The 27,449-nt window shown below is 36.2% G+C and overlaps 1 protein-coding gene across 4 annotated transcripts in view; it reads left to right on the top strand.

Annotated features, from left to right (window-relative positions):
• Positions 1–27,449, top strand: part of Rps6ka3 (ribosomal protein S6 kinase A3) — a 118,138-nt gene that overhangs the window by 38,673 nt on the left and 52,016 nt on the right. For all 4 annotated transcript variants that reach the window (XM_057759126.1, XM_057759124.1, XM_057759123.1 and 1 more), the window contains 2 exons: positions 17,229–17,345; positions 23,829–23,910. In XM_057759126.1, the coding sequence (XP_057615109.1) occupies positions 17,229–17,345; positions 23,829–23,910 (199 nt within the window). The remainder of the gene's footprint in view (positions 1–17,228; positions 17,346–23,828; positions 23,911–27,449) is intronic.

Raw genomic sequence — 27,449 nt, 5'->3', positions numbered from 1 at the left:
TGACAGAGACATCTCACTGCCTGGGCAGTTCTTCTGTAACTGTTGGGTCATCCATCTTCAGCCTACAGGCCCATAGTATCTGGCAGACTTTTCCATGAAGCAGGAAAGCTGAAAAACTGTTTAGCCTATCTTGGCAGTTTGTCAGTATCTTTCTTCTGTGTCCTGCAGAATGTCTGGCAGTTTCTTCCATGAAGCAGGAACTCTGAAGGACTATTCCATCTTTTGGAAAGTTCAGCAGTCACTTTTCTGTGAGTTTTGTGTGTCCAATTCATATAGCATACCATTAAACAGTCTAAGAGCAGTTTCTTGCCCAAATTACTAGCCTTGTCACATTGGAGGCAAATTCCATAACAAATTTCTTCAATGCCCATTAACTGTCAAGGTGATCATCAAAGAATAATGTAAAGCAGTTTTCTGTTTAGTAGGAAATTGATTCTCTTAATAGTTCTTATAATACTATGCAAAGGTCCTTCTGAGGATTGAAGATCTAAGGAAAAAAGTAATGCCTAGCACTAAGAAAGAGCCTAGTAAATATTAATTTTCCTGTCTTACTCCTTCTAGAGGCTGCTCCTGTTTTCTCATATTGTTTTCCAGAAATGAAATGTGTTCCTAAGAAATAGTGTGGTAGCTAGTATTTGTTTGTTTGTTATCTTGCTGAAAGTAGGCCTGGCTTCAGGCAAAATTATGAAATGAGTTCACTTTCCCTTAATTTAGTCCTTTGACTGTTCCATTCCATCTGCCATCCATTTGTTCATTTATAAATAAGAAATTAAGACAGAATTGTACTCTCTGCCAACCAGCTTCAAACTCCTGGGCTTGAGCTTTTCTCCTGATTCAGCCTGAGTAACTAGGACCAAAGTGTGCACCACTGCACCAACCTCCCTTCTGTCATGTATTTTCAAATATCATACATATATGAATTGCTTATAACATCACCTTTATAAATTACATATTGCTACAAAACAAAACATTTATTAACCCAGTCTCCATAGCTTTTATATTATAGCTATGCATATATTATTAAGTGAAGAAATCTAGTTAAAACTATTACATCCAAAGTACTCCAAAATCCAGAACTTTTTAAAGCATGGACATGATGGCACAAGTCAAAAGTTCCACACCTGTACTGATATGACAGGTTGTAGGTTATGAGTGCAGACTCATGAAAAAGATTAGATAAAATTAGCTTCTGGCTGTGTACATGAATATACAACATACATGAACTCTATGTTTAGGCTTGGGTCCCATCCCCCAAATACCCCATTTATTAGGCATTTGAAAATATTTTTTCAAATATTTTTTTGCAATGGCTGGGATTGAACCCTGGACCTTGTACATTTCAGGTTCCTTTATGAAGGATACAGGTACACAGGCAGTAAATAACCTGTTCTTTTCAGATTTCCAAATGCCACTGGCTATTAGCAGTTAGCAGTAGTTCCTGTCTTCCACTTTCACCATTATTTTAGCTACTGCTCATTCTGTAACCATGAGACTGCAATGGTATGTATAATCCCTTTCCAAAGAATTTCACTTGCTTATTTAGGCTCCCTCAATCTGCCTTAAAACTTGAGTTTGAGCATCCCAAATAATACTCAAACTATGAATTCAGTACATCGTTAGCAGTCATGGTTAAAGCACAAAACAAGCTACAGAAAGAATCTTGAACAAAGTAGATAATAGGCAATGAGCTACTCAGAATAGGCAAGTACAGTTGAGTGCTCATTAGCAGGAAAATGCATGGTGTGGTACAATAACACTTGTTGACTAATTTCGTCAATTATTGTGTGTCATTCTAACTTATTGACTGAGAAGTGTAGTTCAGCACTCAGAGCTTGGGATAAAAATATTCTAGTTGATCTAAATAAATGCCACTTAGGGAAAATACTGCTGAGATAAATAGGATTATAATTAGCACATCATGGTAGCATTAAATAAGATATGTGTACTCTAGGCAAACTTTCCAAGCTTATAAGGCTTCCCTTTACTGATTTTTGGCATTCTTTTGGAGAATTTTTTGGTTTTGTTTTGTTTTTACTTTGTAGAGATCCCTTTTTCTATTCCTTAAAACACCAGAACTTAAAACTACTTTTCCTTTTATCATAGCTTGCCACTGGTATGACTTGGCTCTGGTACAGTGTTCTTCTGATTTAAAGTTAGTTCTGTTATCTAGTGTATTCATCACAAAATGCTATCCATTCTTTCAGGCTGAGTGATGCTGTCCATATTTGGAAGAAAAGCAAGTGACTTAACTGAGCAATATTCAAGTATGAATGGTTGACTGAGTCAAACTGAAATACTGGTACATGAAAAGCTATGGCCCCTTTATCTAAATGGATATTTTAAGCTAACTATTTTATACAAGCATGACTAAGACCCAGAAAAGGCTATATAGACGAAAAAGAGGGGTGATAGATTCCTACCTGGGACATGGATGCTGCTTCCCCTCTCTTTCATCATGCTTGCTTTCCATCCAGAAGGAAGTCCCTACAGCACACCAGTAATCCACTACCATTTAGTTCAAGTCAATCATCTTTGTAAAAGTTGTATCATGTCTCTGATTTCAAAGCCTTGGATCTTTAGTATCTTATAGTCGCAGTTATAGATGAATGTACACTGAAACTCTTGTGCTTTACAGAAAATCTTTAGATGCCAAACCCTTAAATAGCTGAAAAATTTAATATTACTATACAAAAATATATTCTAGAGAATTCAATTAAGAACATGATGCTTTTACAAATTTAATTGGGAGCCGTGCGGTGGTGGCGCATGCCTTTAATCCCAGCACTTGGGAGGCAGAGGCAGGTGGATCTCTGTGAGTTCGAGACCAGCCTGGTCTACAAGAGCTAGTTCCAGGACAGGCTCCAAAACCACAGAGAAACCCTGTCTCGAAAAACCAAAAAAAAAAAAAAAAAAAAAAAAACCCAAATTCAATTGGGTTTTTTGTGTGTTTGTTTGGGGGTGTGTTTTAAGACAGAAGTGGCATATATTTCAGACTAGCCTCAAATTTCCTATGTTGTGAAAGATAACCTCGAACATCTTACTTTCCTGTGATTACAGGTGTGTGCCACAATACCTGGTTTATGCTTGGCTGATGATCAGCCCCAAGGCTTCATGCATACTAAGCAAACACACCATCAACTGCTACATCTCCAGTTACAGAAATTGTTTTGTTTGGTTTTTCCAAAAGGATTCATCTGTTATAGAATCATGAAGATGGCTGATAATCAGGTTTAACAAAGAAAAAAAGTAAACCAATAAAAATCAAGAGGGAGGAATTCAATATAATTCAAAATCAGTGAAATAGAAAGGGGGTGCAAATGTACAACACTAGGAAAGCAAAATAGGGAAGGAAGAAGAATTGGGGTTATTTAAAAATAATTACATGAGTAGGGGTAAATGAATATATGAAACAAGGTCATGAGTTGAAAATTATTAAAGCTGGCCTGAGATGTAGGATGTAGATGTAGTTCAGTTGGTAGAACACTTGCCTAGCATACAGAAACCCTAGATTCTATCACATCACATAAACAGGTGTGGTGGTTTAGCACTCTGCAAGTGAAGGAAAGAGAATTAAAAGTTCAAGGTCATCCTCAACTACATCCTGAGCTTAAAGTCTAGTCTGGCTACATGAAACCCCCTGTTGTTTTGTTTTGTTTTGTTTTGTTTAAAAAGAGAGAAGCTGGAGAAATGGCTTAGTGGTTAAGAACACTGGGAGGCCCTGAGTTCAATTCCTAGCCATGTGGTGGCTCACAACCATCTGTAATGAAATCTGATGCCCTCTTCTGGCCTGGAGGCATATATGCAGACAGAGTACTCTTGTATGTAAATAAACCGTTAAAAAGAAAAAAAACAAAAAAACAGGGAAATTGTTAAAGCTTAGTGATGGACAGGATTTATTACTATAATAGTATTTATTTGCATTTCTGGGTATGTTCAAAAGAATATCAAATATAACTCTATATTAATTTGTTCTGAAATATAGTTTTAAAGAAAAATTAAGGTATATTATTTGTAAATGAATAGAAAAAAAGCAATTAGATCATTAGTAAATGAGCATGTAGCATGTGTACAACACTATGGACATGCACACACATATTCACAATCACAATTCAGATCACAAAGGTTTCTTATTAACATCTAATTTGTTTTATAAAATTAATGCCATGAAAATGAAAATTGGTACAGAAAATAGCATGATAATTTAACATATGAACACAAGTTTAATATCCTAATAAAACATCTATACATTAAGTTCAAAATTACATTAAGACAATTAATTTCCCCCAAAATACAAGTATAGATCAGTATTAAGAAACCTATTTATAACTGGGCATGGTGGTACACACCTTTAATCCCAGCACTCAGAAGGCAGAGGCAGGCAGATCTCTGTGAGTTCGAGGCCAACTTGGTCTACAGAGTGAGTTCCAGGACAGCCAAAAATACACAGAGAAACCCTGTCTTGAAAAAAAAAAGTAAAAAAAAACCTATTTATAAGTTATCAAATTATCAAATCAAAGGAAGAAACACTGGGTTTATTATATAAATAGAAAATCAATGCTTATAACATTGAAAATTTAAAGAAAAAATGTATCATGGGCTTAAAACTAAATATTTATATGTAAGTACTTTAGTGGTATATTCACAAAGTCAAGATCAAAATACCATTTGGTATAACCTTAAACTCTGTTGATGGAGAAATTCAATTTTGTTCTATGATTTGAAGCCAGTGAAGAATTTTAGGTAGGGCTATAACCTATTTTAATTTATGTTTGGTTTGTGTTTCTGGGCTATTGGGTTGTTTTTTTGTTTTTTTTGTTTTTTTTTTTTTTCCATAGCTAGGATATAGTGTGAAGCTATGGATAAGTAAAGTCTTGTGTTTGTATCCACATTCCTTTTTGAGGTAGGGTGTCTCTCATTGTATAGCCCAGGCTGGCCTTGAACTCCAGACCTCTAGCCTCTGACTTCCTTGTGTTGGAATTTTAAACCTGTGCCACCACACCTGGCTATAATTTGTGCTTTAGTGTTATTCTGCCTGGTGTTGTAAAGGCAAAGGACTGCACAGGGCAAAATGCAAATAGGAAAACAATACTCTTGATAATATACTACTACTTTGAAAAATTAGTTCTAAGTAAGTGTGAATGTGCATGAAAGGTGGGGACATCACAATAGGTATGGGAGGTCCTTCTGTATATGTATTGCTTTTAGTGGTCAATGAATAAAGAAACAGTCTTGGCCTGTGATAGGGTAGAGTAGAGGTAGATGGGGAAAACTAAACTGAATGCTGGGAGAAAGAAGGCAGAGTCAGGAGAAGCCATGTAGCCCCACTGGAGACAGACACTGGAACTTTACCTAGTAAGCCACAGCCTCATGGCAATACACAAATTAATAGAGATGGGTTAATTTAAGATATTAGTTAACCAGAAACACGCAATACTGTTTGGCTAATAGCTTAAGCGTGTTTCTGGTTAACTAATATCTTATTGATTATTTTGGGGCTGAGCAGCTGGGAACAAACAAGTGGCCTCATACAACACACAATGGTACAGAAAATAAAGTGCCCCAAGTAGATTTGTATTGTAGTACTGTTTGTATTCATTAGTAATGCATTTAAGGTTTTAATAATAGAAGTGAGGTCAGAGACTATACCTAATGATTGTCCCCTATTTTTGTAAATGAAGTTTAATTGAAATACAGCCTCACCTATTCCTTTCCCCTTGCATTGGCAAGATTGAAGGCATCTGTCCTACAAATCTGAAAATGTTTGCTATTGGCCCTTTACTGAAAACATGGTAATGTATTTAATGTGGTCCAAATGTATATGTGTATGTGTACAGAAACACAATAAAGAAAATTTCCAGAGTTGAATGGGTTTATTTTTGTCATGGTTCTAGGGATTGAACCAAAGACCTTGCACGTGTGATGCAAATACTGTACCATTGAACTTCACTCCCAGCACAGGGTGTGGGGGGAGGGGTGCAGGAGGATCAGAAGATTAAGGTCAGACTGGGCTAGACAGGGAGTTGAAGGCCAATCTTAAAGATACAATGAGACTTTATTTCAAATGAAAAAGAGTGGTTCTTTGTTGTCCTTTGTTCAAAAGTATCACTTGAATAAAATAGAGAACTGTTCTGAACAGAGGCACTCTTTCCATAGCTGGTTGTGATTAAACATGGTGTTTGCTTTGGTTCAGTGTAATCTAATGAAGTACCTCAGATTCAGACTACAGTTAGTCAGTTGGGTGAATGTCCTAACTTTGCTGCCCTGCTGGAACTTCTTAAGACTTAAGTGATTTATTTTGAGAAATGGAAGAATTTTGTTCTTATGTAAAGCATATAAGTGCTTTCCTTACTGAAAAACAGAGTCATCCATTTTTAACTGAGACAAGTGGGATACTTGTTTTAGTTGATTTCTAATCTATTTGATCCTGTAGCATTTTTTAAATTATTTTCCATTTACATAATGCCCTTACCATGAAAATTTGATGTAGTAAGCAGAGCCCTGGCTTTTTATTTAGCACATAATGGGCACTATAATATATGCTCAATCGATAAATGTTCAGCTGAGCCCTAACTATAGATAACTTTGTCTCCAAAAATGTGCCTGCCTCTAGCACAGTTTCTAGGAAGTTAGCTTATTCTTACTGTTCCTCCTCCTGCTGCTTCCCTTCTACTTTCCATGCACTGAGGATTGAAGTCCGGGTTTTGCACATGCTACACAAAATGATCACTGAGCTACATCCTAAGGTCCATATTCTGGATGTTTTCAGAGTCTCTTTGGGTTTGAACTTTCAGTGATTTTATTAAATTGCATAATCTATGTAGATTAGCACTTGAGGTTTTTCTTGGATCCATGTATATTAAATTTACATTAGATCACATCTTATATCTGCTGATCCTTTGGTTATTTTAAGTGTCACTTACGGTGGGTGATACTCTGATTATTGGCATAATTTAAAAATATTTTCCAAAGTAAAAATGCCAGTAAGTGAAATGAGGAAGGACTTACATGGAAACTGGGCTCCACCTTCCTTTCCAGCTTAGTTTCTTAGGAATTTGTTTTCACTCACTAATAAACGCAGAGGTTGGACTTTTTAATTTAGATTTTATCAGCTGGGAATTGAATTTTAGTTACTAGAGCCTTGCCTTTAACTTGGTTGATAATTGAGGATTATAACACATGTAAATTTAAGTTCCTTTTACATTCAATTAAGATGGAAAAAATTTATCCTTCAGTTTAAAAGGGGTTATTTGTTTTGTTTTGTTTTGCTTGCATGCAGCCTTTGTTTTCTAACCATAGTTATGAAACTCTTCCTTACTAACAGGGAACACCCATGGCATGGCTATATATAACTTTAAAGTCATCTTGAGGCCATGTCTTGTATATGAATATACACATTACAAAGGATAAATTCCCACATGTGCATGAGTGACTTTTATTATTTTAAAAAATATTAACTAGTTTCACTTGCTTTTAAGAAATACTGTTGTTTCTCAGGATTCTAAAATGACATTAATTTTTCTGGTTGTGAAAAAATTGTTAGGACTGCTGGGAATCAGGAAAAAAAAAAAAAAAAAAAAAAAAACTTCAACCGGATTTGGTTATCAGCAAATCTGTTGCAGTTTCCCGTTCTGGCCTCCCTACCTATCAGCTACAAGAGAACCTCTGTCGGCAGGTTTCTCCTTTCTTTACCACAGGAAAACTGTCCAACCTCTTTTTCTAGCATTTTCAGACCCGCCTGACAGGAAATTTTCTAATTGCCGGAACAGCTGGTAGGAGAAAACTTTGCAGGGGCTTGGTCTCCTCTTTCTCACTAAAGTTTTACCGTCAGCATGGTTTCATAGCCATGTTTAAATTTTTGTCTTTTCGTGTTCGCTCTATTCAGGTAAGCTTTGTTCAACTTCTTTTAAAAATCAGATGTTTTATTCAGGACGGACTATAATTGTGCTAGTCATTCAGTTTTATAGGTTCTTTTAAGAAATTTTTAAAAATTCAGAATAAGTTTTGAACGGACTTTTAAAGAAACATTTTTATTTACTAAACCTAAGTTAGTTGGTCATATCAGACATTTCAATTCTTCATTTTTAATTTATTTTTATATTGGATTATTTGTGCTGAAGTAATTTTATCATGCTTATATTTATAATTTTATATAATAAAACAACTGACTAACTCTCAGAATTAAACTATCTATGAACAGAATTGCAAACTTCACTAATTTAATATTAGGAGATAATTATGATGTAAGTAGTATTTTGGCATATAAGAGGGCATTATTTTAAGTGGTCAAACACTTAGGTTTTTGTTGAAACTGGTTCCTCTAAAAACTCAAGAGCCTCAAGCAGCACTAAATTTCAGTAACTGTAAGCAAGTGATTTAACCTGACTTAGTATAGACACAATTTTCACAGGTTTATTTTTGTCACAGTGGGTTTAGTGGATAATAACTTACATTATATTTAATATAAAATCCTGCCAAAATTAACTTGGTATGTTACCATGAGAATTGTTCTATATTGTTCTCTTTAAAGAAAGTTAAATTTGCTGATTGGGATTCTGGGCTAGGGTGACGACGCAGTGTTGAAAATGTTGGTCTGGAGAGTTAGCAGTGCTTTTTTTTAAAACATTGAAGAAGTTGGTTCATGATATTCTCACAAAGAATTTAGTTAAATAAAAATATTGAATGCAGTTGTTTCATTAGCAAGAGCTACAAATTGAATCTAATCAAATTGTCTTCTAGAATAAATTAAAATATTGTTTCTTACCATGGCTTGGGTAGCCATCCTAATTGTTTGCTACACTAAGTAATTTTTTTTTTTCGAGACAGGGTTTCTCTGTAGCTTTGGAGCCTGTCCTGGAACTAGCTCTTGTAGACCAGGCTGGCCTCAAACTCACAGAGATCCACCTTCCTCTGCCTCCCGAGTGCTGGGATTAAAGGCGTGCGTCACCACCACCCGGCAAATAATTTATAGAAGTCTAAATCATATTTTAAAAAAAGGTTAAAGGTTCCCTTTCAAATAAACTATAATAGCGGTATAGGAATCTCTATAAGAAGTGATTATTCAATGACTTTAGTCTACAGTACCTTTAAGGATAAGCTATGCCTATTTCATTAGTAAGGTGTTTTATATATTACACCAGGAAATATGGCCATAATTAAGAAATACTTTTTATGGTCTTGTACCAAGAAACATTTAAATATTTTTTTCGAGTTTTAAAAAATGTTTTCTGGCATTCAAAACAATTTGGAAAATACAAATGCCTCAAGAACAGATTTCCTGAGTCAAGGGAGGGGAGGAAAAAGGAAATGATATATACAAGGTAGGGCATACTGCCAAACATTGAATCATTCTTTAAAATCAGTTAATACCACCCAGTTTGTGTTCTTAGTGTTAGCATGCTACAATATTAGCTTTTTAATAACTCAAAAAGACAGCATTAATTTAAGTACCTTTATTTATTTATTTATTTATTTTTACATTTTAGGGTCAAAGTTACATTTTCCCCTCGTGATTTGAAAAAGATTGTTTTTCTTTTTTGTTTTTTTGAGACAGGGTTTCCCTGTATAGCCCTGGCTTTCCTGGAACTTGCTCTGTAGACCATGCTTTGTATACTTGCTTTGTAGATCTGTCTTCCTCTGCCTCCCAGTGCTGAGGTGTTAAAGGAGTGACCACCATGCTTGGCTTAGAAAGAAAACATTAAGTTAACCTTTTTCTCACTTTAAGGGTGAGCTTTTAAGACTAAAAATGAACCTGGTGACCTTTAGTACTAGTAGGAACAATTTGCTACCCTTAAGCTATGGGTGACAAATGTCCTGGAAGTTTAAAAGAATGATGTAGAATTGTGTTGTAGATTTCATTTTGCCTATCATAAAACCTTTTCTTAACAAACAGACTTTGTAAAAAAATTATTAGAGAATTTATAACAGTTTTAGGTGCACAACATAAGGATATTTTGTGGTAGCAAAAGTACTCATGTGTCACTTAAAGCAACATTCACTAGGGTATCCCTACCACATAAAACTAGGTGTGATGGTGCACAGTTGTTTTTTTTTGTTTTGTTTTTTGTGTTTGTTTGTTTGTTTGTTTGTTTGTTTTTTGGTTTTTTGAGACAGGGTTTCTCTGTAGCTTTGGTGCCTGTCCCGGAACTAGCTCTTGTAGACCAGGCTGGCCTCAAACTCCCAGAGATCCGCCTGCCTCTGCCTCCCGAGTGCTGGGATTAAAGGCGTGCGCCACCACCGCCCGGCTGATGGTGCACAGTTGTAATCCCAGCACTGGGAAGCTCACGTAGGAGGATTGGTTCAAGATCAAGGTCTGCCTGGGGTACACAATGAGGGACTTAGGGGAAGAAGTCAATCCAGGCAGTGGTAGTGCTCACCTTTAATCCCAGCACTCAGGAGGCAGAGGTAAGGTGAATCTCTGTGAGTTTGAGGACAGCCTGGTCTACAGAGTGAGTTCCAGGACAGCTAGGACTACATAATGAGACTCTGTCTTAAAAAATTCAGTATAGGGGGCTGGAGAGATGGCTCAGAGGTTAAAAGCATTGCCTGCTCTTCCAAAGGTCCTGAGTTCAGTTCCCAGCAACCACATGGTGGCTCACAACCATCTGTAATGGGATCTTCTGCCCTCTTCTGGCCTGGAGGCACACACACAGACAGAATATTGTATACGTAACAAATAAATGTTAAAAAAAAATAAAAATAAAACATTCAGTATAAAAATGAGAAGGAAGATGATCAAGAAAATTTCTCAGAAAGTAATGCAGACATAAGAGATTAAATATAGGGAGGGAAATGGGAAACGGGGAGCAGTTGGAAATTTTAAGTAAAAAAGAATAAAAAAAAAGTGTACAAATATTAAAAAAAAAAGAGATTAAATATATATAATTCCAAATCCAACCAAAAGGAAAGTTGTAAAAATAGAAACCCTGAAAAATGATTGGAAGGAAATTATTAAGTATTAGAGTTCCCCATAGAGATAAAGAATTCAAAGATGATAAAGTTATCTAAGCACCTAGTATTCTGAGAGAAAGCAGACTCTGACTTTATTCATTAGTGTGGAGTTTAAAAAAATAAAGTCAGCCAAGATTATATAGTGAGACCCCCGTCTCAAAAAAAAAAAAAAACTATAAGTAAGTGAGTAATGAAGGTCAGCAAGATGCCTCAGTCATTAAGGGCATTTGCTGCCAATACTAGCTACCTGAGTTCAGTCCCAAGAGCCACATAGCAGAAGGAGATAATTCACTCTACAGAGTTGGCCTTTGCCCTGAATGTTTTCTCTCTCTCTCTCTCTCTCTCTCTCTCTCTCTCTCTCTCTCTCTCTCTCTCTCTCTCTCACACACACACACACACACACACACACACACACACAAACACACACCACAAATATATATTAAATACATTTTTAAAAGAACATCTAAGGCTGAAGAGATGGCTCAGTGGTTATGAGTACTGGCCACTCTTCCAGAAGATTCAGGTTTGATTCTCAGCACCCACATTGTGTCTCACAGACATCTGTATCTCCAGTTCCATGGGATCATACACCCTCTTTTGGCCTCCATGGGCACCATGCATGCACATGGTGCACAGACATACACGCAAAGAAAATGCTTATAGACATGAATAAATTTTAAAAAACAGCACAGAAGAGGTAGACACAAAGTTCCATCTGTAACCAAGAAGTTATTCATAATTGACACCTGCTGGGAAATGGAAAATCAGTTTTTACCAATGGATTGTCACTGGGTACATCAACAAACTCCAAGGCAGGCCCCATGCCCGGGAATAGTTGGCCAACACAAAATAAACTCCATGCTTTCTGTATGTGTACTTTTGTTGTTGTTGTTGTTGTTGTCATTTTGGTGTTTGTTTGTTCTTGGCCTTTGTTTTTAATTTGTTTGTTTTGTTTTTTGGGGGTGCAAGAGAAAGAACATGAAGTTTGGTGGATCGGGAGGTAGGGAAGAACTGGAAGAGATTGGAGGAGGGGATATGTGACCAAAATATATTTTATGTGCCAAGTGGTGGTGGCACACACCTTTAATTCCAGCAGTTGGGAGGTAGAGACAGGCAGATCTCTGTGAGTTCGAGGCCAGCTTTCTACAAGAGCTAGTTCCAGGACAGCCAGGGCTGTTACACAGAGAAACCCTGTCTAGAAAAACCAGAAAAATAAAACAAAATATTATATGTAAAAAGTTATTTTAAAAGGTGATCTGCAAAGTATGCCTAGGCTAGTATCACTCATCTTGTAAGCAGTACAGTTGCGAGAAGGCAGTGGACAAATGACACCAAATTTCTGAGACAAAATTGTTTTCAGCCTTGATTTGATATCAAGCCAAACTTTACCAATATGAGGACAAAATAACAACATTTACAGATTTATGCAGTTCAGAAAATCTTCTTCCAGCAGGGCATAGCAATATACTTGTAAGCACTCTGAAGGCTGAGGTAGAAGAATTGAGACCAACCTGTGCTAATAGCAAGACCTGTCTTAGGAAGCTGAAAAAAAAAAAAAACATTTTCTTCCATGTAATCTTTCACAGAAAACTATAAGGGATAATCCTAAAAGATGGAAACATTTTAAAAAATAACAGAAAATAGTAGATTGAGCCAGAAAAGAACAGAAGTCCCCTTGGATTGGCCTGGGACTCATTGCTAGAGGCCTGTATAAAAGGAAACCGACTATATTGCCTAGTGTGCTCTTAATTTGTCAATGCTGCTGTATAGGCTACAGAGAGTGCTTTTTAAATTGAAAAACAGAAAATAGAGCATTGGTATTCTCTTTCAGCATAAAAACACCAGAGTGCGCATACACATACACACACACACACACACACACACACACACAAGTTGGCTCAGGCTGACTTTGAACTCCTGTTCCTCATGCGTTAGCCTCCCTAGAGCTGGGATTATAGGCATGTTTCAGCATTTCTGGTGCAGAATATTAGTTTTCTTCATGGGCTTAGCAATGTAAAAATGTAGCTACCAACAGGCATGAGAAATTTAAAGACTATATGGACATTGTTGACTTTTACTAATTGAGGAGTTAAGATTCTATTCAAAAACAGGAAAAAAAGGGGTTTGAGTAGAAGTAATACAACTATCAAACAGCAGAAAAGATGTCTTAAACTTAATAAATATTCAAAATAAGTACAAAACTAATTGTTTTTAAAATCTGGGTTAAGCAATATGGTGGCACACATCTTTAATCCCATGACTAAGGATATAAAACCAGGCAGATCTCTTGAGTTTGGGCCAGCCTGGTCTACATAGCAAGTTCCAGGACAGCCAGGGCTACAAAGAGGGGCTCTGTCATATATATATATATATATATATATATATATATATATATATATATATATATATATATATAAAACTCTAGGTGACCAAATGAAAAGCAGCTTGCTTTTTACCATAGCTGTTCTGATTTGTTATTCATGTGCACTTATTACTTTGATTTAGAAATTAACATTTTAGGAAATAAGAAATATATCTGGGGCTAGAGACAGTGGCTCACCAGTTAAGAGCATTTGCTATTCTTACAGATAGATGTTTGAAGTTTGATTCATAGCACCCACATCAGGTGCTTTTTAACTGCATGAAATCTAGGAACTCCATAAACACCTACACACTTGCTCATTCACATGTAGAGAGTAACATATATGCATACTAAATTCTTAAAAATATTTCAGACTGACAAAAGACTATTATATAATAAAGAAGTAGGTTGAAGCTGTATTGCAAAGGGCCTCAGATGCCAGCATGAGGCAGTATATTAAATTTAGGAGAACTTGCAGTGATGTTTGAGTAATCTGGTCACATAACTGGAGCTGAATATTTTTCAGAAAATGTATCAAAAAAGAAGTAGACCTAGGCAGGATGAGGTATTATGCATAACCATGCCCATTTTAGTATTCTACATGAAAAATTAAAGGGTTACGTCTACATGATGCCATTGGAATGGGAGAAGAAAGGATGAAAGGTCTTCTAAGCACTGTACTTGATATCTAGTGATATCCAGCTGGTATTTCAGTATATATTTATTGGGTGAAAAGATCAAAGAGAGCCTGTATTTTTAGTGGCTTAATTGACATGAGAGGAAAGGAAGGGTTGTCATCAATGATGAGAATAGTAAGGGGTATTTATTTTGAGATCCATCCCCTGATTGTAGCCTACACTGTAACCGTATGCCTTGATCCTGCTGAATGCTTGATTCAGGAGCTGTTCTATTTGCTATATTGCACCCTTGTGAAAGTCATCACAATATGTATCTGTTATAGACTTTAAGACGCAAAAAGATTGTAGCTGAATTGAATCACATCCCACTTACACAAGAAAAAGAAATGATTAAAATGTAGACTATTACAGAGTATATAGTTCTTCATGGCCATATGATTTAAGGACATCTTTTCTCCATGAGTCAAGTTTGCAGTCCATTAGTCTTTAAAATATAGTGTGATGACACTGTGTGGAGAAGAAAGAGAACTTCTTCTATGTATATAATTTATGAACCACTAAGCATCCAAATAGTGGTTCTGTGATAATCATTTTATTACTAAGGGTGTGCTACTGAGGTAAATGAAGCAAGAGACAGACGACTAGTTACAGCCGAGCATACTGGCTTATGCCTATAATTGCTGAATTTAGGAGGCTGGGGCGAAGATATTTACCAGAAGTTTAAGACCAGTTTAAACTCATAGTGATACCCTGTGTCAAAAACAAATACTGCAAAGCCTAGGGGCCTAAGTCTATAGGTTCCTGTTGTTGTTCTTGGGTGGAAAATCAAGAGCATTCACCAGCCTTAGAATAGTGTAACTTTATGGGCCTTGTTTGGAAGTTAGAGCTAGAATTGAGTCCTGAGTCGGCAACATGCTGGCTATGTTCTTTAGCCCTCCTTAATCTCTTTTAAACTTTAGACTTCAGAGTATTTAAAGCATTTTGCCTTTAAAGATCTGTTAAATTTCTCATGGTAAATGGAGTTGGGGGGAACACATTAGAATTCTGAAATGCTTGTGTCTGATCTGGGAATTTACTCTGTATATCATCCACCCTCAAAAACATTAATTAAAAAGTCAAAGGTTTGTCATGAAACATAAAGATATAAGGTGTAAAAGTAGTTAGTGCATATTTGATACAAAATAGATAATAAGTATTTGCTGGATTTTCATCCAAATCTTACTTATCACTCTTCCATATGCTTTCTTCTTTAGAAAGATTGTTTGATAGTTTGCTTCCCGCTTTTCTTACTGTAACTGCTTAGTCTCATTCAGAGAGAAGTGTGTTCAGGAAGAGGTAACATTTTAGACTCAGCTGATACTTGGTTCTACTCTAATACTGCACATACAGGGTTGTCAGGAGAATTAAGGAAATGATGCTTGTTAAATTACAAAATATGTGACAATATTCAGAGAAAATTTTTGTTGTTGTTAAAATTCTGAGACAGTCTAAAATGAGTAAGCTGCTGAAATAGTAGTCTAGCCTATGAACAACACAGCACCTCTACCTTGGAAACTAAAATGGTATATTCCTCTGTGTCTTCTACCTGGAGAGTTTTTTATCTTACTGTTCATTTCCAGAAACGTTAGAGTATCTTCTTTAATCTTTTTTTTTTTTTTTTTTTTTTTTGGTTTTCCGAGACAGGGTTTCTCTGTGGCTTTGGAGCCTGTCCTGGAACTAGCTCTGTAGACCAGGCTGGTCTCGAACTCACAGAGATCCGCCTGCCTCTGCCTCCCAAGTGCTGTTCTTTAATCTTTTTGAGAAATCTCTGTACAGCATAATTCTTGTTTGTTACTTTGTTGGTTGGTTAGTTTTTATGGTGCTGGGGTTGAAGCTGGAGCATTCCACATGTTAAACCAGTGTTCTACCATTGAGCTTATTGCCAGCCTTTAATGGTATGAGAAAACCAGGTATGGTAGCACATGCCTAGTCTGAGGGTCAGGAGGATCTTGGCCAGCTTGGATTAACAGTGAGACCCTACCTCCAAAACCAAAAGTATTTGTATAACATTTTTAGATTCTTCTACTAGTATTTATGCATCTAGAAAAAAACAGCATTCAAAGTCAACAAATTAGAAATGACTGTTTATTTGCTAAATTTTGGGGGTTTGATGCCATTTTTGTCTATAACATAAAATATTGTCTTGATTAATCTGTTCATCTCAGCACAAATAGGTAATTAAAATCCTACGTACACATTATATATTTTCTAGTATCCACTTGGGGCTTTAAAGATCCTTCATTAAGATGAATGTGGTGTTGCATGCCTATAATCCCAGCACTGGAGAAAAGTTGGAGGCCAGCCTCATCTACATAATAAGACACTATCTCAAAATATCCTTTCTTAACCCAAAGATTTTTCACTGTTTTATTGTGGAAAACAATCATCTTTTCCTCCCATGTTTAATCCCTTTATCCAAATGTTAAATCTTTTCTGACTTTGGTTTTCAGAGTTAGTAGCCCTTTCTCTCCTTTGATAACGGGGAGTAACTTAGAGATTTCTTTTTTTTTTTTTTTTTTTTTTGGTTTTTCGAGACAGGGTTTCTCTGTGGTTTTGGAGCCTGTCCTGGAATTAGCTCTTGTAGACCAGGCTGGTCTCGAACTCACAGAGATCCGCCTGCCTCTGCCTCCCGAGTGCTAGGATTAAAGGCGTGCGCCACCACCGCCCGGCTAGAGATTTCAAACATAAAGCCTCACTCTACTTTTTTCTGCTCCTCTTCAGTATGCTTTGTTAAACAGTTATGTTTACTCTAGAACAGTTTTCAGTTCCTCTCCCCAACAAATAGTGCTTTAATATATAGTATTTGTTTCCGCCTGGTATAGTCATATGCTAGGCAGAGAAAGAATAAAAATTTGGGCATAATTAGTGCTAATAATATCATATAGAAGTTAATATGGTTTAACATTCTCTAACATTTAGCTTGAAAGTATAATTACTTGATGTATTTTCAAATTTTTTCTTTTTTTTTTTTTTTTTGGTTTTTTGAGACAAGGTTTCTCTGTGGCTTTGGAGCCTGTCCTGGAACTAGCTCTGTAGACCAGGCTGGCCTCGAACTCACAGCAATCCACCTGCTTTCCAAGTGCTGGGATTAAAGGCGTATGCCACCACCGCCCGGTGTTTTCTATTAATTTGATAAGTAGTAAAGAGTGGTTTTGTGTATTATAGAGTTTCTAGTATCTTATACTAAGATAGTTTGATTATGGCTAACAATGTGTTTTGTCTCTTTTTATTTATTTCAACAGGAAGAAGGCAGTATCAAAGAAATTGCAATCACACATCATGTGAAGGAAGGACATGAAAAGGCAGATCCTTCCCAGTTTGAGCTTTTGAAAGTATTAGGGCAGGGATCATTTGGAAAGGTAAGTCATTGTGTGCTCTCAACCTCTCAACAAAGTTTATAGAAATTCTATGACTGTAGAAAGTAGAATTCTAATCACACAAAGTTTGTGATAGAGGAAGGCTAGATAATGTATACCAAAATTGAATACATAGAAGGAATAAAATGTAATGTTCTATAGCACAATAGCATGACTATAGCTAACAACAATTTATTACATATATTATTAAGAACTAGAAAAGAAGTTTGAAGCTTCTCAGCACAAGGAAAGTTAACATCTTTGGGGAGCATAGGATCTTACTGTGTAGCCCAGGTAGGCTACACAACCCTCCTTCCTTAGTCTCCTGAGTCCTAGGATTATAGACACATGTACCACCCCACAACTGACTATAAATGTTTAATGATATGAAAATACTAATTACTCAGATGTGGTCATTATTCATTACATAAAATTTTCAAATTGTCATATTATGCCCTATAAATATATATAGTTATATATTCATTAAAATATACGTAGATGGGGCTGGAGAGATGATTCAGTTATTAAGAATTCTTGCTGTGGGCTAGAGAGATGGCTCAGAGGTTCAGAGCACCGAGTGTTCTTTCAGAGGTCCTGAGTTCAAGTCCTAGCAGCCATATAATGGTTCACATCCATCATGAAATGAGATCTTGTGCCCTCTTCTGGCAGGAATGTACAGGAACACCATATACATAATAAATTTTTTTTTTTTAAAGAATGCTTGCTATTCTTTCAAAAGATAAGAGTTTGGTTCCTAGCACCCAAATGGGGCAGCTTACACCAGCTGTAACTCCTGGTAGATTCAAGGGTTCTGACATACTCTTCTTGCCTCAGTGGTCACATTCACATCTATAGACACAGGCATAGATACATGTAAATTAAAAAATTAAATTATAAATAATAAAATACACATGTGTATCCTAAAGAAAGAGATATGCCATAGGTTTAGATTGAAAAGTTACAAGAAGGCTTGGCATAATGTGTATGCCTTTAATCCCAGCACTCAGGAGGCAGAGGCAGGCATATCTCTGTGAGTTTGAGGCCAGCCTGATCTACACAGTGAGTTCCTGAACAGCCAGGACTACATAGACTGTCTAAAAAACAAAACAAAAAAGTTACAAGAAAAATAATACAATACCTGATAACACAAGCCTCTAATCCCAGCACTTAAGGGGTGGAGACAGAAGAATCATAGATTTTGAGGCCAGTCTAAGATGCTCTCAAAAAAATAAATAAATAAAAATAAAGGGGGGGCTGCAGAGATGCTTAGTGGTTAAGAGAATGCCTGTTCTTCCAAACATTTGTAATGAGATCTGGTGCCCTCTTCTGGCCTGCAGGCAGAAAACTATATATAACAAATAAATCCTTTTTTTAAAAAAAAAGTTAAAAGGGACTGAATACAAGTTTAAATGATCTTCAGAATTAAAAGGAGTTAATGTCTTGGGCTTATAATCCCAGTAATCAGGAGGATAAAACAGGATGATGATTGCCATGAGTTTGATGCCAGTCTAGGCCAACCTAGACTAGAGGAAAGAACTTATCTCAAAAAAGAGCTGATATTATAATTCATAGATGTTTGGAAAGCAAGTATTTTATTAAATGCTACCAGTAATATTTTCTTTTTTATAATTTTTACTCTTAGTAAGTATAAAAAGAATAGAATTATTCAAAACTACAGTAGAAACTTTAGTAAATTGAATGTTCATACTAATTTTTTATCTTTAAGACTGTCATTTCTTGTCATGCTGCTGGGGTGGGTGTATGGATGGATTAGTTTGTTTTACTTTGTTTTGTGTCTGTGATGGGGAAGTTAGACTTCGGGCTTCAGGGCATAATAAGCAAGCACAGTATCACTAAGCTGTTTTCCCAGCTCTCATGCCATCCCCTTCATACACTCTCTTCTTTTTGTTGTCGTATTGTTGTAATTATTTTAAGACAGTGTCTTTCTCTAGCCCACACTAGCCTCAAACTCCCAACAGTCCTTCTGCTTTCCACTTCCCAAGCTGCTTACTACTTGATTTTTCTAGACAGATTCGCAACAAGTAAGATATTCTGAGATTACATCCAACTTGACTGTGCAGTTTATTCCTTACCACCTTTCTATAAGAAAGCATTGAAAGGTGTCATGCTCTGTAAGCATCAAAATAGCATCAAGGATAGCTCTTGAATATTTTAATGAGGCTGTTTAGCAGCTCTTTGCCAATGCAGATCATTTGTTATGGTTGTTTAACCACTTTTAAACACAGAGCATACTTCTAATCCAAATATAGACTCAATAGCCAGCAAAGCATGATGGTTTTAAGTTTAACCCCCCGCCCCCCATGAAATAACTCTAAACCCTGGGTCAGCCATACTGAACTCAGTTTTTCTACTTATTATTATGTTAGTTACTCTCTTAGAGCTCTGTTCCCCTATTCTAACACGTCATTTAAGATAGGAGTTCCTTGATGTCTGATTCTAAACTACCATCTTGTACTCCTCACTAATTGATTTCTCCGTGTCCCTGTATTAATTGTATCTCATATGCTGCTGACATCACAGATTTATGCTTCCAGTCTAAGTTTTTACTCTGATCTCTTTCTATGGCTATTCCTCACCCCCATTTATGTCTCCAAGGCATTTTATTTTGTGCTTGGTGTGTCTAAGACCAAACTCATAATCCTTCCTACCCCCAAACCTATCCTATTTCATTTTTTTCTGTCTCTATGAATAGCATTCAGTTAAATAAGCAGAAACTGGGGAGCAATTCTTAACATCTTTTTCAGGTCTGTTCCCTCCTCTCCTCTAACCCCCACTGTGTCATATACCACCCCCAGCCAGTATGATCTGTCACCAAATCCTGTTGATTTAGTAAATATTTTTGAAATCATAGCAATCCTATCCTGCATCTCCACTATCTTTTCCTGGTCTATTGAAAGAGTATCTTCCCAATGTATTTTCTTAACCTCAGTTATGTACATGAGAAATGGCATGAAATAGTGTTATATTAACACCTTAGCTGCCTCCCTTTGTTTTTATCATAAAAACAAATTCTTTTTCTTTTTGTTGTTGTTGTTTTGTTTTGTTTTGTTTTGTTTTGTTTTTGAGATAGTGTTTCTCTGTAGCTTTGGAACCTGTCCTGGAACTTGTTCTTGTAGACTAGGCTGGCCTCGAACTCACAGAGATCCTCCTGCCTCTGCCTCCAGAGTGCTGAGATTAAAGGCATGCACCATCATCACCGGCCAGCAAAAACAAATTCTTAAAATTACAGAGGAGCCTCTGAGTTTGACTCTGAAGCCACCTCTAAAACATTAGCTTATGTGTTATCCAACACTGTTTTCTGACCCCATTAGCCTTTTTTTGGTCTTAAGCTTTCTTCATCTGGTTAGTTCTTCTTGTGTCTGTGATCTCAGAGAAGACTTCCCTGCCACCCTACTTGTCACGTTCCTTAGTTATACCCTTTAGGAATATACCTCTACTTTATGGCACTCACTACAGTTGTAATTACTCATTTGTAAAATTACGTATTGGCTATCTCTCCCACTAGACTAGAGATTCTGTGCATGGTGCCTAACATCTAATTTTGGTTTTTCGAGACAGGGTTTCTCTGTGGTTTTGGAGCCTGTCCTGGAACTAGCTCTTGTAGACCAGGCTGGTCTCGGACTAACAGAGATCCGCCTGCCTCTGCCTCCCAAGTGCTGGGATTAAAGGCGTGCGCCACCACCGCCCGGCTTCTAATTTTGAAAAATATTAATGAGTTATAGTGCTGACCTCATAGGATAGCAGTGAGAATTAAATGATACAAGGCATTAACTGTATTGCCTACTCCTCAACAAACCCAAATAGCAGAGTATATTTTTATACATTCGATTTCAAGGGACATAATATTTAAGTTTCAAGTTTTCGAATGCCTCTCCCTTTATTTCTTTAAAAGTACTTTAAGTGCTTTACTATAAATAGCAAACATTAAAATAGGGTGTCTTCTTTCTTACTCATCCTTAAAGGCCAGTGTAAGCCAAGGAAACAGGGATGACCTGTCAGAGCCTAGAGTAGCTGCGTGGGCAAGTGAGGACTCCTGCTGTTGGCAGCTCACTGGCAAACAGTTAAAGAATGCCACGAGCAGAGTTCCAGAACTGTGTATATGATCCGGATCTTGCCCCACTGTGACAGAAGCAAATTGTTTGACTTCTCTAAGTCCTTACTTGGGCAGCTATAAAACTGGCATTGTTTAGTAGGCCTGCCTGCTCAGATCATCATGATGCTGCACTGCAAATGCTTCTGAAGGTACTATGAAAGTTAAGACATGCTGAAAGTCACTAAGAAGCTGCTTTCAAAGAACTGAAACAAATTTTTCTGTTACAATGGAATGAAGACATTGATAGGGCAGTTTCCTAATTTCCTCTACCCAATTAGAATTTATTTCTGTTCATTATAATTATTACTAATAGCTGACTGCCTTTGACATTTGAACAGCAGTCTACCTTAGAATCACACGTATTAAAAGTGTTGTTGTCTTCTAGGTCAGCTCCCCATAATTGACTAAAAGAGCTTCTGGGTGGGGCTTAATGCTGGCAATGAGAACACAATTACAGGAGAGCACATCCTGCCTCTGGGGTCCAATGTGAGATGTGGTACTTTTCATTTGATTCCATTACCCATTGTCTTTGTACCATTTCTCAAAACAATGAAATTCTGCCTTGCCTGAGAATCAATTGATGAATTATTTTAAGATTTTTTGCTAATCACATAGTGTATAAGTCAGATAATTAAAAGCTGACCCTAATTTTGGGGGGATTTTGTTTGTTTGGTTTTTGCTGACTATAAATTTAAATCTTGGGTGTAATTGCTTCTCTTCTCACCCATAGCAGCTCAAGAACACTGCTTTCCATCAGGCATGGTGGCTTACATCTATAATTCCCAGCAGTTAGGAGGCTGAGGCAGGCTGAGTTCCAGGGCAGCCTGGTTTATACAGAATAAGACTCAGTCTCAAAAAACAAAATAAAAAAGTGGGGGACTCTGCTTGATTTGAAAGATTATGTAAGAAATAGGTTAAAATATAGGTCCAAAAGCTAGAGAAATGTCTGGCTGAATAAGAGCACCAAAGTTCAAATCCAAAGCACATATATAAAAAGCCAAATGTGGCCCTAGACACCCATGACTTCAGCACTGTGAAGGGCAGAGATAGAAAAGTTGATAGAGCTTGACTAGCTACCAGAATAGCTCCAAGTTCAGTGAGAGTGAGTCTGTCCCAAAGGAATGAAGTGGAAAGTGATAGAGTAGGACACCCAGCACCCTTCTCTATCAAACACCACACACACACACACACACACACACGCACGCACGCACACACAAAAATTCAGGTCTGTTTAGCAGGTCTCTTTAAGGCCTGGTGGCAAAGCTCATGAATATAATAGTCAACGTGAGTATGATGTAGTGATAGTGTTTGTATCAGCCATATTACAGCACAACTGTTAAAGCACATCTTATTTATTTTGCCTAAACCCCACACACTTTTCAAAATACCCCCAAATATATGAAAATTGAAGATGCTAAATAATAATCCTGGGCCTTGTGTTCTTCATATTTTGATATATATGGTGATTTTCTGGTAAAAAGGTAAAGGCGTAGTCACGTTAAATATTGATGTTTAGGATACATGATTAGCAATGCTTTAAATTACTCTCCTCAGCAGTGAGCTAGATGTGTGTATACTTTTCATACACAGAAAAGACCTTCATCTGTGAGTAACTGTGTCAGCAGAAGTTTGTCACAAGAAGCCCCAGTGTAAGAATTTTGAAAGAGGTAATTCAGAAGGGCCCACCTCCCTCCTTGAGGATTCATAGGCAGTTAATGGTTGCTCAGGAAGGGAGGGACATTTTCTTCAGTGTATAGTCACTAGTAATTTGCCCATGCTCCTGTAAGCAACCCTAATTAAGCTCATTGGGTCACCGTTAAAAAGAGACATGACAGTAGAAGGAAAACTAGTTAGGAAGGGGAAGGTGACAAGAAGGTAATGGAGAAGGTAAACCAGATTTAAAAAAAAAACTAACAGAAAAAGGAATTGTGGTGTGGAACTGGGCCTGTTGCTTGGCAGTAGAGTGGTTGCCTAGGGTGAATGGAATCCCAGGTTACACCCCAACACCCAGAAAAATTGAGGAACTCAGAAGAATTTTGTTTTGATAAAGCAGAGCCACCATCTCATGTGGTATGCTGTGAATGTGTGGGGCTGGTTTCTAGGTGCTATATTTATAGTTGAAAGACTTTTTTTGTCTTATATTACATGCTCCTTTGGAACTGGCAAACCACAAAATGAAAAAAGAATCAGTCACCTATATTGAAATGTCAATTTATAACTACTGTTTATAACTTTTTTAAATAATTGATGATATTTTGGATAAAATGCATTTATAATATGTTAGAATATATTTATATATATAATGGGTTCTTACTATAATAAAGGAATTTTGTGATTCTTTGTAATGTTTATTTTCTGTCATTTCAATATAGGTGTTCTTAGTTAAAAAAATCTCAGGCTCTGATGCTAGACAGCTTTATGCCATGAAGGTATTAAAGAAGGCCACACTGAAAGGTAAGTGCTGCTGCTATTTGCCATGTTCATGTAGTCTAAACAAGCTGAAAGGTCTCTGTAGAGCTCATGTGATCCTGAAGCCACTTAGATTCTGAATTGGGTCCTGTTAACAGCTTTAAATTTAGACTGACTTCCAATGACTTTCTTACTAGGCTAAGAATCATATGGCTTAAGAACAGGACTTGCCATGTTAGAAAAGGATTATCAATTCATCTTGGACTTTAGGCAAGTAGATTTTGAGATGATTAAAACTGGGTTTGAGTCATCTGCAAGTTATTTGAAGTTTTTGGAAAACGTACTAATCACTAATGCAAAATAGCATTAATTCTTTAGGATTTTGTCTTCTTGACTTTTGGTCTCCAAACATGATTCTGAGTCAGTGATTTAAGAAAACATAATGTAGAATTTGGGTCTGATAGGTAAAAAGACATTTAGAAGATCTATACAAAGATGTTTAAATACTTAAATTTTCCTTTTATTTAATGATATTTCTTATTTTGCCATATCTCTAGATTCTAGATAGTTTAGGTATTGATTCAGGTTTGTTTCCCTTAAATTTACATGTAATTTGAAAAGCATTAAAATATCTAAGAGAATATTTGTATTGATCATTTATTATTTCTGTTGTTCCCAGTCACTCAGTGTGGATATTATCATCATACCATGAAATTTTACCATGTTCTACAAAACATCCTCCTTTGCTTTCATTTTCTTGCTCCTTTTCCTGAATACATTTTCTATCCCGTGTAGTCCTTACTTCTGTAGCATTGACACTTACTTGATTCTTGCTAGGATTGGTCAACTAAAGTTTTTCAGCACCTTCCTTCTTAGTCCCTGCTTTTTAAAATTTTATACACCTGAATCCTATGTTGTGAAATCACATAGATGGAACTCTGACAGTTGGTTCACAAAAGCAAGAGACATTTCTTGTTTTCTTATATTTAACAAGATTTATATTGTATATAATATTTGAAGGAAACTATAAAACTGGAAACTTAAGATACTAAAAATGGAGATAAATATCCAATTCCTTATGAGACAAAGCAGTTGATCCTGTACTTCTTTAGCTTTCAAATTCATTAGCTGAACATCCAGATTCCAGTTAAATTCTTAAAACTTGGCGAAAGAAAAACATACCTTAAAGAAAAATGAGACGGGAATAGCTGTCTAATGTTAAAGCTTGTTACAGCAATGATAATGGAGAAAGCAATGCAAACATAAATCAGTCCAACAAAATGCCAAAATATATATTAAATTTCACTGTATCTGTCACAGGTGTTGAGTACCTACTGTTCTGCCTGCTAAAGCCAGTAAATAGAACAATGGGAAATGAAGTAATGGTTTCTCAAGTTGTTTAGCTACTTGAAAAACAATTAATCTAGTTTTCTCTTAAGTCTTATACCGTAACAAACTTCATCCTATCTGAATTTCATAATATTTTAATGTCAAACCTCAAAAGGAGATTTGCAAATTTCAACAAGCAGATTGACAATAAAAATTTGTAGGTGACACAGAGAGAACTCAGTGATTAAGATCAATGGTTATTCTTGAGAATCTGGGTTCTATTCCCACCACCCACATGGTAGGACACCTGACATCCTCCTTTGGCCTACAAACACACATAAGCACACACACATATGCACACATGTACACGTGTATATACATACAACACATACATTTATCATATATACACACTGTCACACAGAAAAAATTATATATATGGAGTTGTCTCTAGGGTGGTTTGACCTCTGCAATAATTATTAGTAATAACAGTTTATTAAACATATTAAATGCTTATTTACTAAGAATCTGTAGTTAATCCATAAGTTAATGAAGAAGAAAAGAAATCTCTTCCTTACCATAGGATTCCAATGAATAAATGTAAAAATAGTGGTGTACCAGTAGGAGTTAATAAGACATACTTTTACAACCTTATGTAAAGGACTTTGAATAAAGCTTATTTAGGAAGATAAATCTTTTCAGTGGGGACTGGAGAGATGATTCAGTGGTTAATTGCACTGGCTGCTCTTCAGAGGACCCAGGTTCAGTTCCCAGTATCTACATGGTGGCTCACAACCATCTACAACTCCAGTCCCAGAGGATCTACTGCCCTCTTCTGGCCTTGGTGGGCACTAATCACATGCAAGTGATGCATAAATATACGTGCAGGCAAAAGGCCCATACATATAAAAAAATAAAATAAGGGGCTGGAGAGATGGCTCAGGGGTTAAGAGCATTGTCTGCTCTTCCAAAGATTCTGAGTTCAATTCCCAGCAACCACATGGTGGCTCACAACCATCTGTAATGGGGTCTGGTGCCCTCTTCTGGCATGCAGGCATACACACAGACAGAATATTGTATACGTGATAAATAAATAAATAAATAAATAAATAAATAAATAAATAAATATAAAATAAAATAATAATTTATAAAAATCTTTGAGGAAATGATTATTGCTTAAAATAAAAATACATATTAAATAATATGCATTTTAAGAAAAAATGCATACTAACTAATACTGAGTCATTTCATATGATGGCAGCATCATTGAAAAGCAGTTTTGCATTAAGTACAAAGTTGTCATTAATGCTGCTGAATTAGCCTGAGAAAATAGCCTTACAAAATGAGTTCCTACTCTTGAAAATATTCACAGAAACATTGACATATGAAAAAATTCATAGCTGTTGAAAAAGGAATGCTTGGAAAATTATAATTAGTATAAAATATGATTAAATAAAATGTTGAGCACTTGCTGCTTTTCAGAGGGTCCAGGTTCAATTCCCCGTATCCATAAGGCAGCTCATAACTGTCTTAAGTGTAGTTCCAGAGAATCCAAAAGGAGCTACATGGATGTGGTAACAGGCGTACTTGCAGGCAAACCACTCATACACATGAAATGAAAATTAGTGTTTTACATATGATTATGAAATTAGTAAAAACATAAATAAAAATTATAACACATTGGGCTATCACAAGTATGTAAAATTATATAGATATAAGCTATGGAAGGAAATTCTAGAATGTATGTGTAAACATCAGAGTTATAGAATTGTAGACTTCTAGATAATTTTGGACGTGTTCTTAAATATGTACCTTATTTTATGAAAGTTTTGTTGTATAAGACAGCTATACTCCACTCCATCTCCCTGCCTATCCTAATTCTTGACCCTTCCAGAGTTGCTGACTTGCTGCTTCTCACATTTACCTTCACATTCCATGTTTATCTTTGCAATTCTTTGATTGTTTTCATTTGGAGCTATAATCTGTTTACTTCACAACATAGATGATTTTAGGATTTAGTTCCTTTATACTGCCACCCATACAGTTTTCATGTCCACATCTTCCCAACAATGTTCTCATTATTTCTGCTTTAAAAATTGATCGTAACTGAATGAAATAGTACAGTGGGACATGTATCCTTTATATCTTTGCTATATTTCCTTTTTTCCTGGATTCTTTACCTCAGTATACCTTCTAGTTTGAGTTGTATGTATTTCCTAGTAGCTACTACAGAAAAGACAACTGCATGGTAAAATTTG

The sequence above is a fragment of the Chionomys nivalis genome, chromosome X (genome assembly GCF_950005125.1).
Source record: "Chionomys nivalis chromosome X, mChiNiv1.1, whole genome shotgun sequence".
NCBI classification, from domain to species: Eukaryota; Metazoa; Chordata; class Mammalia; order Rodentia; family Cricetidae; genus Chionomys; species Chionomys nivalis.
The sequence above is the reverse complement of the archived record's forward strand: the minus strand, read 5'-3'. Positions and strand labels throughout refer to the sequence as shown.